The sequence below is a fragment of the Nerophis lumbriciformis genome, linkage group LG13, assembly GCF_033978685.3.
Source record: "Nerophis lumbriciformis linkage group LG13, RoL_Nlum_v2.1, whole genome shotgun sequence".
NCBI classification, from domain to species: domain Eukaryota; kingdom Metazoa; phylum Chordata; class Actinopteri; order Syngnathiformes; family Syngnathidae; genus Nerophis; species Nerophis lumbriciformis.
The window spans coordinates 40,687,949-40,703,037 of NC_084560.2; the positions used below are offsets into that span (position 1 = coordinate 40,687,949).

At 41.6% G+C, this 15,089-nt stretch overlaps 1 protein-coding gene across 5 annotated transcripts in view; it reads right to left on the reverse strand.

Annotated features, from left to right (window-relative positions):
• Nucleotides 1-15,089, reverse strand: part of kdm6a (lysine (K)-specific demethylase 6A) — a 172,547-nt gene that overhangs the window by 62,422 nt on the left and 95,036 nt on the right. For all 5 annotated transcript variants that reach the window (XM_061970772.2, XM_061970770.2, XM_061970771.2 and 2 more), the window contains one exon: nucleotides 8,989-9,082. In XM_061970772.2, the coding sequence (XP_061826756.2) occupies nucleotides 8,989-9,082 (94 nt within the window). The remainder of the gene's footprint in view (nucleotides 1-8,988; nucleotides 9,083-15,089) is intronic.

Sequence of the window (15,089 nt, forward strand, 5' to 3'; positions counted from 1 at the left end):
GTCTGCGTGTGATTTTAAAATGTTATCCTGGTAAGTACCACATTTTTCGGACTATAAGTCGCAGTTTTTTTCATAGTTTGGCCTCTATACTCAGGAGCGACTTATGTGTGAAATGATTAACACATTATAATAATATTTATCTCATTCACGTAAGAGACTAGACGTATAAGATTTCATGGGATTTAGCGATTAGGAGTGACAGATTGTTTGGTAAACGTATAGCATGTTCTATATGTTATAGTTATTTGAATGACTCTTACCATAATATGTTACGTTAACATACCAGTTGGTTATTTATGCCTCATATAACGTACACTTATTCAGCCTGTTCTTCACTATTCTTTATTTATTTCAAATTGCCTTTCAAATGTCTATTCTTGGTGTTGGCTTTTATCTAATACATTTCCCCAAAAAATGCGACTTATAGTCCGAAAAATACGGTAAACAAACAAGGGAGCGCAAACAGGAACTAAAAGAGTCCAAAACAAACAGAAAATAACAAAAACATAATCCAGACCACAGATCATGACAACTCCAGATGTGTCTGCGTGTGATTTTAAAATGTTATCCTGGTAAGTACCGTATTTTTCGGACTATAAGTCGCAGTTTTTTTCATAGTTTGGCCTCTATACTCAGGAGCGACTTATGTGTGAAATGATGAACACATTATAATATTATTTATCTCATTCACGTAAGAGACTAGACGTATAAGATTTCATGGGATTTAGTGATTAGGAGTGACAGATTGTTTGGTAAACGTATAGCATGTTCTATATGTTATAGTTATTTGAATGACTCTTACCATAATATGTTACGTTAACATACCAGTTGGTTATTTATGCCTCATATAACGTACACTTATTCAGCCTGTTGTTCACTATTCTTTATTTATTTTAAATTGCCTTTCAAATGTCTATTCTTGCTGTTGGCTTTTATCAAATACATTTCCCCAAAAAATGCGACTTATACTCCAGTGCGACTTATAAATGTTTTTTTCCTTCTTTGTTTTATGCATTTTTGGCCGGTGCGACTTATACTCCGGAGCGACTTATAGTCCGAAAAATACGGTAAACAAACAAGGGAGCGCAAACAGGAACTAAAAGAGTCCAAAACAAACAGAAAATAACAAAAACATAATCCAGACCACAGATCATGACAACTCCAGATGTGTCTGCGTGTGATTTTAAAATGTTATCCTGGTAAGTACCATATTTTTCGGACTATAAGTCGCAGTTTTTTTCATAGTTTGGCCTCTATACTCAGGAGCGACTTATGTGTGAAATTATTAACACATTAGTGTAAAATAAATATCAAATAATATTATTTATCTCATTCACGTAAGAGACTAGACGTATAAGATTTCATGCGATTTAGTGATTAGGAGTCACAGATTGTTTAGTAAACGTATAGCATGTTCTATATGTTATAGTTATTTGAATGACTCTTACCATAATATGTTACGTTAACATACCAGTTGGTTATTTATGCCTCATATAACGTACACTTATTCAGCCTGTTGTTCACTATTCTTTATTTATTTTAAATTGCCTTTCAAATGTCTATTCTTGCTGTTGGCTTTTATCTAATACATTTTCCTTCTTTATTATGCATTTTCGGCCGGTGCGACTTATACTCCGAATAATGCGGTATATGTACATGCTGTATCGAGACAGATCCATTGAGAGTTTGAGCAGAAATTTGTTGTATAGGTATTAATTCCATCCATCCATCTTCTTCCGCTTATCCGAGGTCGGGTCGCGGGGGCAGCAGCTTAAGCAGGGAAGCCCAGACTTCCCTCTCCCCAGCCACTTCGTCCAGCTCCTCCCGGGGGATCCCGAGGCGTTCCCAGGCCAGTCGGGAGAGATAGTCTTCCCAGCGTGTCCTGGGTCTTCCCCGTGGCCTCCTACCGGTCGGACGTGCCCGAAACACCTTCCTAGGGAGGCGTTCGGGTGGCATCCTGACCAGATGCCCGAACCACCTCATCTGGCTCCTCTCCATGTGGAGGAGCAGCGGCTTTACTTTGAGCTCCCCCGAATGACAGAGCTTCTCACCCTATCTCTAAGGGAGAGCCCCGCCACTCGGCGGAGGAAACTCATTTCGGCCACTTGTACCCGTGATCTTGTCCTTTCGGTCATGACCCAAAGCTCATGACCATAGGTGAGGATGGGAACGTAGATCGATCGGTAAATCGAGAGCTTTGCCTTCCGGCTCAGCTCCTTCTTCACCACAACGGATCGATACAGCGTCCGCATTACTGAAGATGCCGCACCGATCCGCCTGTCGATCTCACGATCCACTCTTCCCTCACTCGTGAACAAGACTCCGAGGTACTTGAACTCCTCCACTTGGGGCAAGATCTCCTCCCCAACCCGGAGATGGCACTCCACCCTTTTCCGGGAGAGAACCATGGACTCGGACTTGGAGGTGCTGATTCCCATCCCAGTCGCTTCACACTCGGCTGCGAGGCGTTCCAGCGAGAGCTGAAGATCTTGGCCAGAGGAAGCCATCAGGACCACATCATCTGCAAATAGCAGAGACCTAATCCTGCAGCCACCAAACCAGATCCCCTCAACGCCTTGACTGCGTCTAGAAATTCTGTCCATAAAGGTTATGAACAGAATCGGTGACAAAGGGCAGCCTTGGCGGAGTCCAACTCTCACTGGAAACGTGTCCGACTTACTGCCGGCAATGCGGACCAAGCTCTGGCACTGATTATACAGGGAGCGAACTGCCACAATCAGACAGTCCGTTACCCCATACTCTCTGAGCACTCCCCACAGGACTTCCCGGGGTACACGGTCGAATGCCTTCTCAAAGTCCACAAAGTACATGTAGACTGGTTGGGCAAACTCCCATGCACCCTCAAGGACCCTGCCGAGAGTATAGAGCTGGTCCACAGTTCCACGACCAGGACGAAAACCACACTGTTCCTCCTGAATCCGAGGTTCGACTATCCGGCGTAGCCTCCTCTCCAGTACACCTGAATAGACCTTACCGGGAAGGCTGAGAAGTGTGATCCCACGATAGTTGGAACACACCCTCCGGTTCCCCTTCTTAAAGAGAGGAACCACCACCCCGGTCTGCCAATCCAGAGGTACCGCCCCCGATGTCCACGCGATGTTGCAGAGTCTTGTCAACCAAGACAGCCCCACAACATCCAGAGCCTTAAGGAACTCCGGGCGGATCTCATCCACCCCCGGGGCCTTGCCACCGAGGAGCTTTTTAACAACCTCGGCAACCTCAGCCCCAGAAATAGGAGAGCCCACCACAGATTCCCCAGGCCCTGCTTCCTCATAGGAAGACGTGCTGGTAGGATTGAGGAGATCTTCGAAGTATTCCCTCCACCGATCCACAACATCCGCAGTCGAGGTCAGCAGAGCACCATCCCCACCATACACCATAAAAAATGCTATGTCACATGAATGGTTATTAAAATAATGACTTTGTGGAATGAAAAAAACACAAGTAATGTAAAAAAACATGGTGTTTACTTTTTGATATCAATATAAAACACAAAGCAGTTTGGCTAATGAAAATAAACTCTAATAAACCAGCTTTGATCTTCAACAACCATGTACTTCAGTGCAACAGTTTGAGCAACAAAAATAAACAGGAGTGATAACTCCCACATCTAACACACAATCTTTGTGCCTCACAACAACACAGCCTGCGTTTAATTCGATGATGACAAAACATTTGAGCTAGTATTTATGTTATTGGAACACTGACAAAGTTAGCAGTGAAAAGACAAGTGATCATCCAACTTTACAAACAAGTTGTGGCAACGTTCCCGACACATCGGCTGCTGCATAGGAACTCTCAGTCCCAGCAGCTGACGGACGGACGCTAATTGCACGTTCAAAATGAAACCGCAACATCAAATATTGTTCTCCTCCAACAGCATTGTGTTCTTAAACGCACACCGAAAAGTAGAAGCGATTGAAATTAAGTGAAACGAAGCGATCGGCTCCAATTACTCGGAAGGAACATTTTCAAAGCACAGTCTATGTTCATGTTCTTGAGCTGGGTGGCGCTTGTGCGCATGAGCAGGCTCTGCGGCACTTCAGTTTTCAGGAAGTAAGCATCCATCCATTTTCTACCGCTTGTCCCTTTTGGGATCGCTGGAGCCTATCTCAGCTACAATCGGGCGGCAGGCGGGGTACACCCTGGACAAGTCGCCACCTCATCGCAGGGCCAACACAGATAGACAGACAACATTCACATTCACACACTAGGGCCAATTTAGTGTTGCCAATCAACCTATCCCCAGGTGCATGTCTTTGGAAGTGGGAGGAAGCCGGAGTACCCGGAGGGAACCCACACAGTCACGGGGAGAACAGGCAAACTCCACACAGAAAGGCTTACATGTCCCTTGGCAAGTTTCACTGCAAAAAGGCGCTTTCGGTAGCCATCCACAAGCTTCTGCTTGAATTTTTGACCACTCCTCTAGACAAAATTGGTGCAGTTCAGCTAAATTTGTTGGTTTTCTGACATGATTTGTTTCTTCAGCATCGTCCACATGTTCTCAATGGGGTTTAAGTCAGGACTTTGGGAAGGCCATTCTAAAACCTTAATTCTAGCCTGTTTTAGCCATTCCTTTACCACTTTTGTCATTGTCCTGTTGGAACACCCAACTGCGCACGAGATCCAACCTCTGGGCTGATGCTTTTAGGTTGTCCGAAAAAAATTGGAGGTAATCCTGTTTTTTCATTGTCCCATTTACTCTCTGTAAAGCACCAGTTCCATTGGCAACAAAATAGGCCCATAGCATAATACTACCACCACAATGCTTGACGGTAGGAATGGTGTTCCTGGGATTAAAGGCCTCACCTTTTCTCCTCCAAACATATTGCTGGGTATTATGGCCAAACAGCTCAATTTGTGTTTCATCTGACATCACATGGACAAAGATAAGACCTTCTGGAGGAAAGTTCTGTGGTCAGATGAAACAAAAATTGAGCTGTTGGGCCACAATACCCAGCAATATAAATTTATATACATTTAACATGTCCTTTTTTGCTGCTTCAACACAGCTCAATCAACACAGAAAAAGGTAAAGTGAAATAACAGACAGACAGGGCTTTGCTGTCCGTAACACACACACACACACACACACACACACACACACACACACACACACACACACACACACACACACACACACACACACACACACACACACACACACACACACACACACACACACACACACACACACACACACACACCGCAAAATGAGCTAACGTTACACTAAAAGAGAATTAGCCTTCACCTCAAGCCAGGACTGCGAGCGAGCTGAGCTGCCGTTTATAGTTCTAGAAGGTCAACGGGCTCATAGTGATGTTACTAGTAGTTGACTGGGAGGTGTTTATTATCATTTGGGGAGAGTCCGCTGCCTGATGCTTACCTGCTAAACGCTAAGCACTGACTACATGCGCTCTGAATACGCACTGCTGATTGGCTGTTACCGCTCTGAATACGCACTGCTGATTGGCTGTTACCGCTCTGTTTGTAACCAATCAGATGGTTGTGTGGGTGGGACAATGCTGGGTGCTGTGTGGAGGACTGACAGAGACAGAGGCAGAAGGAAGCGGATGCAGCTACTTAATATGTTCGTGTGGAAACTCGTTCGGTACACCTCCGAAACCCCCGTACCAAAACGGTTCAATACAAATACACGTACCGTTACACCCCTAGCTGCCACACACCTCCGAGTTGGTGAAAGTTTGTGCTAGAACAGTGGTTCTCAACCTTTTTTCAGTGATGCACCACCTGTGAATTTTTTTTTAAATTCAAGTACCCCCTAATCAGAGCAAAGCATTTTTGGTTGAAAAAAAGAGATAAAGAAGTAAAATACAGCACTATGTCATCAGTTTCTGATTTATTAAATTGTGTAACAGTGCAAAATATTGCTCATTTGTAGTGGTCTTTCTTGAACTATTTGGAAAAAAAGATAGGTTTTTATTTATATTTATAAAGGATTTTTGAATTGTTGCTATTTTTAGAATATTTAAAAAAAATCTCACGTACCCCTTGGCATACCTTCAAGTACCCCCAGGTGTACGCGTACCCCCATTTGAGAACCACTGTGCTAGAATATAAATCATGCCTCACTTGTATAGTAGAAAGTTGTGGCCGTAAGCCGAGAAGTTGGTGAACTTTGAAAATCAACTTAGACCCGAAGACATCGCTTGGAAGTCATGGCAGTTCCCAAGTTGCAAGTAAATGTACAATCAAAGGCTAGTTTCAGTTTTGTCAACAACCTCTTATAAAAGAACATAAACAGATGACACTGTATTTCTCCTTAAGTCTTGAGCTTAAATGTTTGGGAAATGATGAACAGACATGTGTATGTTCATGTGGTAATACATGTTTATTAATAAAACCTAAACCCTTTATATTTATCAATGCGCTAATAATGAAAACTGTGCTGTCCAGTTGTTACATCTTGTTTTCCTTCACTTCTGAGTCTCATTTGCAAATATGCATTCATTTCAGTTTGTACAAGCTGAGGTGCTGTAGCCAGAAAGTAGTCTTTGCCATTAAGTTGAATCTGCCAGTCTGGTCTTTTGTTGAGTCCTACAAAGTGTTAAAACTGTAAGTATTGTACTTATTACACACCATTGTCACATGCATCTTGGTTTTAGATTTCAATACCAAATTTGAAACGGTTGAAATAGCCATGGAAAATCGCTAATGCTAATCAGTAGCATGTGTATGGCATATACAGTGTAAATAAACATTGAGCTAGCGCACAATTAAAAGTAAAGGCTTAATTTTGAGTCCTTTTTATCAGACACGCTTGCTTTGTTGGGATGGAAAATTAAAACATTACAAAGCATCAGCACTGCTATACGACTGGGCGATATGGACTAAAACTGATGTTGCAGTATTTTGAATCCGAATACCGGTATATCTTTAAAATCTTTTAAAAAAATAGTTTAGCATTGCCTCACAGTTTACAGCTAAATAAGTGTTGATAGCACTCAGATTATTTATGTTGTAAGTAGTAACAATGTGCTGTTTATTCTTTAAAAAGTAATAGGTTAGCCGTTACTATTTCAAAGCAATTTTCATTCATTTTGTTTATAAATGTTAGGTTAAGTTTGTATCCTCACACTTGTGCGCAAGATAGGTGGAGCTTCTACTCGCTCACTGCTGTGAAAGCAACTGGCTGTTAAGTTTAAAACTACTTTTCAGACACCCAGCCGCTACACTACGGTACCTGAGTCCGCACAGGCTATGGGTAGAGGCACTTGACACACCAAGCAAGCAGCAGAGAGGAGCTATTGTTAGCTTCTGTGCTAAGTCGCTAATAGAAGTGGTTAACATGAACAGATGAGATTAGTGAAAAAGTTGCTAAAAAGGTGAGTTAGAAGTTCTAAAGGAAATTGGTGTTTGTGTAAATAAAGCTGTTGTCACTCACCAATCGGCAAATGCAGTTGCTATCCAAAGCATTGCATAACTCGGGAATCTAGAAGTCGGCATCACGCCACCATAATTTTAACAATACGTTTTATGCGCGTCACAGTGGATCTTCCGTAAACACGCAATAGGCGGGGTGAGCCAAAGAGAATGCCCTGTGCTTTGCCCGTCAGGCACAGAGAAGATCAAAGGGCTGTAACAAAAGCACATAAAAAAAAATACCGGTATGGCGGTATCATCTCAAATATAAACCGCTTTCTAAATTTATTAACTTAATTTTTATTAAATTATTATATTAACTATAGTACTGGTATATCGCCGAGCCCAAGTCTGCTATGAATACGCCACCTAAGTGCTTGAATCGCTGTGACAAAGGTATCAAAATATGATACTGTTTAATTTCATGCGAATCGGTACTCGGTAGTAACGATGAAATTTGGTCGGTTCCTATCAAAGTGCCGAATTCAGTATTCATCCCTATATATAATAAACCTTTGCTGGGTCCGATTTTGTGGCACCTAAAACACAAATATTTATGCAATACTATACTTATGATTTCTTCCCCATTTTAGCTATATTATATAATATATAAAGATATTTTAAACTTCTCCTTTCTTCCAGGCTGTTTTAGTATCAGAATAGTGTGTGTGTGTAAATATAGAAATAAAGTTGAAATGAGAAAAAAAATTGTACTCATCTGTAAAAAAAAAAAAAAAAAAAGTATATATATATATATATATATATATATATATATATACATACATACATACACACACACACACAGTACAAAAGATTGGACACACCTTCTCATTCAATGCGTTTTCTTTATTTTCATGACTAGTAGATTGTCACTGAAGGCATCAAAACTATGAATGAGCACATGTGGAGTTATGTACTTAACAAAAAAAGGTGAAATAACTGAAAACATGTTTTATATTCTAGTTTCTTCAAAAAAAAGCCACCCTTTGCTCTGATTACCGCTTTGCACACTCTTGGCATTCTCTCGTTGAGCTTCAGGCACACCTGTGAAGTGAAAACCATTTCAGGTGACTACCTCTTGAAGCTCATCGAGAGAATGCCAAGAGTGTGCAAAACAGTAATCAGAGCAAAGGGTGGCTATTTTGAAGAAACTAGAATATAAAACATGTTTTCAGTGATTTTACCTTTTTTTGTTAAGTACATAACTCCACATGTGTTCATTCATAGTTTTGATGCCTTCAGTGACAATCTACAATGTAAATAGTCATGAAAATAAAATAAAAAAACGCATTGAATGAGGAGAAGGTGTGTCCAAACTTTTGGCCTGTATTGTATATATTTTTTTTTTAAACTGAATGAGCAAGCACGTAATTAATTATTAAGGCAAACTCCAAAGAATAAACGATCACCTTTAAAAATGCAAAACTACAATATTAATATTTGATAAAAATGCTAAAAAAAAAAAGTGTATATAATTCACATAGCATGCTGTACTCTATGACATCACCTAATGTACCAAAGTGCTGCAGATGGCTCGCACAGTCCAGATGCATGAAGTCCGCACGAGGACCCAAAGACACTCACCAAGTTGTTGCAGTGTGGCCGCCTTCACCTGAGCAGGAAGACTCTCCGTCTGCAAGAGACTCTCGTAAGCTTCTTTGGCGGCTCGGTACTTTTTCTGCAGAAAGGAGACAAGACGCCCGTCAGGACAGGACCACGAGTTTTATGGCGTACAGACAAAAGAGTCAAAGAAAAAAAAAAAAAAAAAAGAACTCCTCACACTTGTAATGACCGTCCGTCCGGACAAACACAAACGTAGGGGGGGAGGGTCGGACCAGACTCGACACGTCCGGGCACTTTTTTTCAAGTGTGTGATTGTGTGCTGGGTGTCCACTTTGGCACCAGCGAAACATGAGCCGCCGTTTGTTTTGTCTCGGCGACCTGATTGACCCCACCTCAAATAATCAGCAGACTCCCTATCTTATCAACTTAAATCAGACTAAACCACACACAATAGGCCACGCCCATTCTTGTCTGGTTCGGGACTCTTCCTGTCTGAGCGCTGTTAAAGGGTAAACAGTGACACTTGAGGCCAATAAATGAGAGGCGCTCCGAGTGGTTCCTTCCTGCTCCAGTTCAATAAAGTCAGACAAAAACATGTCCTAATTGAGATGAAGCGCTACACACTGACAGTCTGATCAATCATATACTGGTCGTACGCCATCGATCCACAAACAAATCCTGTCATCCATCATCCCAGCAGACCAGGACTTGGATGGGTCACAAGACTGCCTGAGCATTCTGAGGTTTTAGAAGGCTCTATAAGTAAATGAACAAGGATGCCTGCTCGCCACGTAGGCACTAGGGGTGTAACAGTACGTGTATTTGTATTGAACTGTTTCGATACGGGGGGTTCGGTTCGGAGGTGTACCGAACGAGTACACATGCTCGCAGCGACCGGCCTAGGACAACATGTAAAAGCCAGAGCTGGAAGACCCTCTTGCCTCGTTAAGACCTCCCGCTTGGGACCACTTTGGCTGCACGATACAACAATGGAGGACGGGGGTTTGCCGACATTGTTCAGCAGCTGCTTCTGACAACACGACAAACACGTGTTGCACCTTTCCTGCTTCCGGCTCCCAGACCGTAGTCGAGGAGCGCAGGGGAGACCGATGTATTCTCGGGGGCAACACCCTTCACTCTAGGGATGTCCCGATCCAGGTTTTTGCACTTCCGATCCGATACCGATATTGTTTTTGCACTTCCGATCCGATACCGATACTGACCGATACCGATACTGACCGATACTGGCCTATCCGAGCATGTATTAAAGTTTAAAGTTATTTAGCCTACTTAGTTGTCAGAATCATGTTGAAAGGGGTTTTAGTACTCTTGATAACAACTAGCCAGCTGAATTAGGGGAGTTTGAATAATACACAATGGTTGGTAACAAGAAACTGACCTGTTTATTCAAGGATAAACACAAAATAGACAAAATTATACATGACAAACAAAAATGGCATAATTGAACTAGGGCTGGGCGATATGGCCTTTTTTTAATATTGCGATATTTTAAGGCCATATTGCGATACACGATATCTATCTCGATATTTTGCCTTAGCCTTGAATGAACACTTGATGCATATAATCAGAATCAGAATCAGAATCAGCTTTATTGTCATTACGCAAGGTAACGAGATTGAGGCCATGCCATACAGTGCGATGTGTGCATGCTAGAAAAACAATGTGCAAATATATAAAAATATAAAAAATGTAGAAGTGCAATGAATATGGTGTGAAATGAATATATACATGAAAAAAACAAAACAAAAACAGGGTGGTTGGTGGAATGGGTTATTGCACCAAAGAGAAGGCAGTTATGAGGGACAATGGGGCAGTCCGTTCAGGATGGTTATGGCCCTGGGGAAGAAGCTGTTCTTTAGCCAGCAGTATGATGATTCTATGTGTTTTGATTGATTGATTGAGACTTTTATTAGTAGGTTGCACAGTGAAGTACATATTCCGTACAATTGACCACTAAATGGTAACACCCCAATAAGTTTTTCAACTTGTTTAAGTCGGGGTCCACTTAAATTGATTCATGATACAGATATATACTATCATCATAATACAGTCATCACACAAGATAATCACGTTGAATTATTTACATTATTTATAATCCGGGGTGTGGAGGGGGGCGCCGGATGTAAGTGTCAAAAAGACAGCCAAAAGAGTGTGATATGAGAATAAATCTAAAGTTAAAATATAGGGTAGAACTGCACCCATTTGCAGGAAATGTAGTCTTGATTTTCAAAATGTTCTTTCAAGGCTTGCATGTCTACATTAAAACATTCTTCTTCATACTGCATTAATATATGCTACTTTTAAACTTTCATGCAGAGAGGGAAATCACAACTAAAAAAATCACTAATTCGGTGTTGATGTGGAAATCTTTGCCTCGGCATTTTGATGGTGTGGACGTGTGGCACTGAATGGAGATAAGCGTCTCGACAGACGTTACAATATTTGAACAATGATGACGAAAACGGTTTTCTCTGTCGTGTCCCCGTGTCGAAAATTGCTATGTGCTTATTTTTTTATTTGATTTTGTGCGTGGCATAGATTTGCCGTGCGCAGAGGACGTATACGTATGTGACGTATGTCGTGACAGTATGTAACGTGTGTAAGAAGGTGCGCTTGCTGTCTGTGAGAGGGAGACACAGGAAAGAGTGAGAAGAGCCTGTCGTGTAATGCCAGCAGCTAAAAGCAACTGCGTGAGAATCCACAGACCTGTGGATGTGTTGAAGGTGTGCTGGAAAACGCGGAACGGAAATTACGGAGCAGCAGAAAAGTGGAATGTATTATTTAAATCGGTGCGTTGGAAAACACAGACCGGAGTTTTTTTTTAAACTGGATCTGGATCGGCATTTTCTTATGCCTTGCCGATACGCATTTTTTGGCAAATATCGGCGGCGGATCCGATCCAAATATCGTATCGGGACATCCCTTCTTCACTCTACCCGGCAGTGGGTCTCCACAGCTCCGGACTCCAGGGTAAATGACGAGTTCGGCGATTAGTTGCAAATCGTGGCTTTATTGAGGTCTTGCACACAGCCAATCCAACAAAACACTAGCCACTCCCCGCACTCACGCAACCGCTCCCTCACCTCGCCCGCCCACACACTCACCTCACATGCTGTCACATATTAAAGGGCCTCACACACACATACGCTACTCTTATAACACATGCTAACCCATTTGAAGCGTCACCACCACATTCAAGCAGCCTCTCCTCGGCGAGTCAGGCAGGGCTAAAGCAATAACAAATGTTTTTATAGCAGCAGATATAAGTCCATATTGCATTAAAAACTAGATTTTGACCCACTTCTATGGTGAAAGAACAATGAGCCCATATATCCTCTTACTGCCAAGTTAGCCAGGTTGGGGCGGGGGGAAAAGAAAAGTTAATCTGAGGCTGAGTTGACTTGAAACTGTTTAATGTTGCACTTTTTATATGTAGAAGAAAACTTTTGTCATTTTATTTCATACTTGCCAACCTTGAGACCTCCGATTTCGGGAGGTGGGGGCAGGGGGAGGGGTGGGCGTGGTCGGGGTGGGACGGGGGCGTGGCTAAAAGGGGAGGAGTATATTTACAGCTAGAATTCACCAAGTCAAGTATTTCATATATATATATATATATATATATATATATATATATATATATATATGTATGTATGTATGTATGTATGTATGTATGTATGTATGTATGTATATATATATTTATTTATTTTATTATATATATATGCATACTGTATAAAATAAATACTTGAATTTCAGTGTTCATTTATTTACACATATACACACACATAACACTCATCTACTCATTGTTGAGTTAAGGGTTGAATTGTCCATCCTTCTCTGATGATGCATTGATGTGTGGCACGCACAAAAGTGCTTTCATCAAATGCACTAGATGGCAGTATTGTCCTGTTTAAGAGTGTCACAACATTGCTGTTTACGGCAGACAAACTGCTTTACGGTATACAAAAACGTGACTGCTGTTGTTGTGTGTTGTTGCCGCGCTGGGAGGACGTTAATGAAACTGCCTAACAATAAACCTACATAAGAAACCAAGAACTCGCCCTCCATCATTCTACAGTTACAACGTGATTGGGCAGGTATGCTGCTAAAATTGTGGGTTAATACTCAAATAAAATATGTGTTATTATGGACCTGAGTCCACCTGAATTTCGGGAGATTTTCGGGAGAAAATTTGTCCCGGGAGGTTTTCGGGAGAGGCGCTGAATTTCGGGAGGGTTGGCAAGTATGTTTTATTTAATCTGAGCAACAACTTGAGGCAGTTTAATGTTAATCAACATGGACCCCGACTTAAACAAGTTGAAAAACTTATTGGGGTGTTACCATTTAGTGGTCAATTGTACGGAATATGTACTGTACTGTGCAATCTACTAATAAAAGTCTCAATCAATCAATCAATCAATCAAAAAAAGCACTTTATATGTAGAAAGGTTTTAAAAAACCATTCTGAGCCTTATCTTATTTAGTTTTTATTTTATATATGTTGACCACATTAACCCTGGGAATGGACCCTGTGTGTATATGTATGTTATGCCATTGTTTACAAATTTGGTAAATAAATAACCAAAAAATTTATATTTTGTTGTTTTCTTACTGTACCGAAAATGAACCGAACCGTGACCTCTAAAACGAGGTACGTACCGAACCGAAATTTTTGTGTACCCCTAGTAGGCACGTCACTTAGGCTGCTACAGCGCTAACAAATCTACTTTGAATGAAGTAAAAGTGGTGGACCACCAAACCAATATGTGCAGCAAACAGTGCGCAAACAATGTGAGTATGCAAGGAGCTTAGAACTTACCACTAAAAGCAGATACAAGTAAATAATGCAAACTGTACGATGGAATCTATCCCTATCCATCCATCCATTTCCTACCGCTTGTCCCTTTCGGGGCCACGGGGGGTGCTGGAGCCTATCCCTATACGTTATCAAAAAGATTTGTCGAGTGATCTCAAGGATTGTCTGTCTGTCGAGTTCCCAGACATATCGAACATCATTCTACACAACAAAACAGATACAAACTTGGAAAAGCGTGGAGGTCTACAACTTCTTTGGGTGTAGCTGGGTCAAGGGAATTGGTATGAAGACTCTCCCGCAAATAAATACGCATCGTTTTTGCTCGTGTAATGTTGCATTTCATGATTTAACTTTGTGTCTACAGCCACGTTTGTTGTTGTTGCACATATTTATCAAAATATAACTATAGATGTCTACGGTGTGAACTGAAATATTCATTTATAATGGCTGCCTTTGGTAAAAGTTTAACTCTTCTAGGTTTTGCTCACATTTGACTCCTTATATTAAGACTCGCCGAGTTGGTGCTTTACAAAACACTCGTAGCGAAAAAGCATTTTAAGAACTCCGAAACTAGATAAAATACAAATATTATCAAGATATTACTTAAATGGGAAATATTAAACATTAAAAGTATATCAAACAAACCTTTAACAAAGTGATCACTGAAAATGTATGTGTTCCTCGACTTTGCTCTTTGGGACTGGAGTGTGAACTACTTTTCTCACAGTCTTTCGTAAAATCGACATCTTTCACCCTTCTTGATTATCTCTCGAAGAACTCTGAAGAAACTTGTATCCGTTTCACAATTCGAACGATTCCCACAGCCTAAAACAACGCAAGCATGCAGCATTTTCTTTGAGAAAGGCAAAATGCCGCCGAGAACGCTATGACAACAGACGCTTGCTGGCCCACCAATTGGAGCCTCGCATAGTTAATGGACCGGACGTCAGGTGAATACAATCTATATATACACAGTAAGTACTGTATATGTATGCTGTGCACCATCGCATCAGAGTGCCGAAAATGGCAAATATGCGTTACTGCATATGACATACTATTTTCCGGGAGACTCCCGAAATTCAGCGCCTCTCCCGAAAACCTCCCGGGACAAATTTTCTCCCGAAAATATCCCGAAATTCAGGCCGAGCTGGAGGCCACGCCCCCTCCAGCTCCATGCGGACCTGGCCTGTTTTCACGTCCGCTTTCCCACAATATAAACAGCGTGCCTGCCCAATCACGTTATAACTGTAGAATGATCGAGGGCGAGTTCTTGGTTTCTTATGTGGCT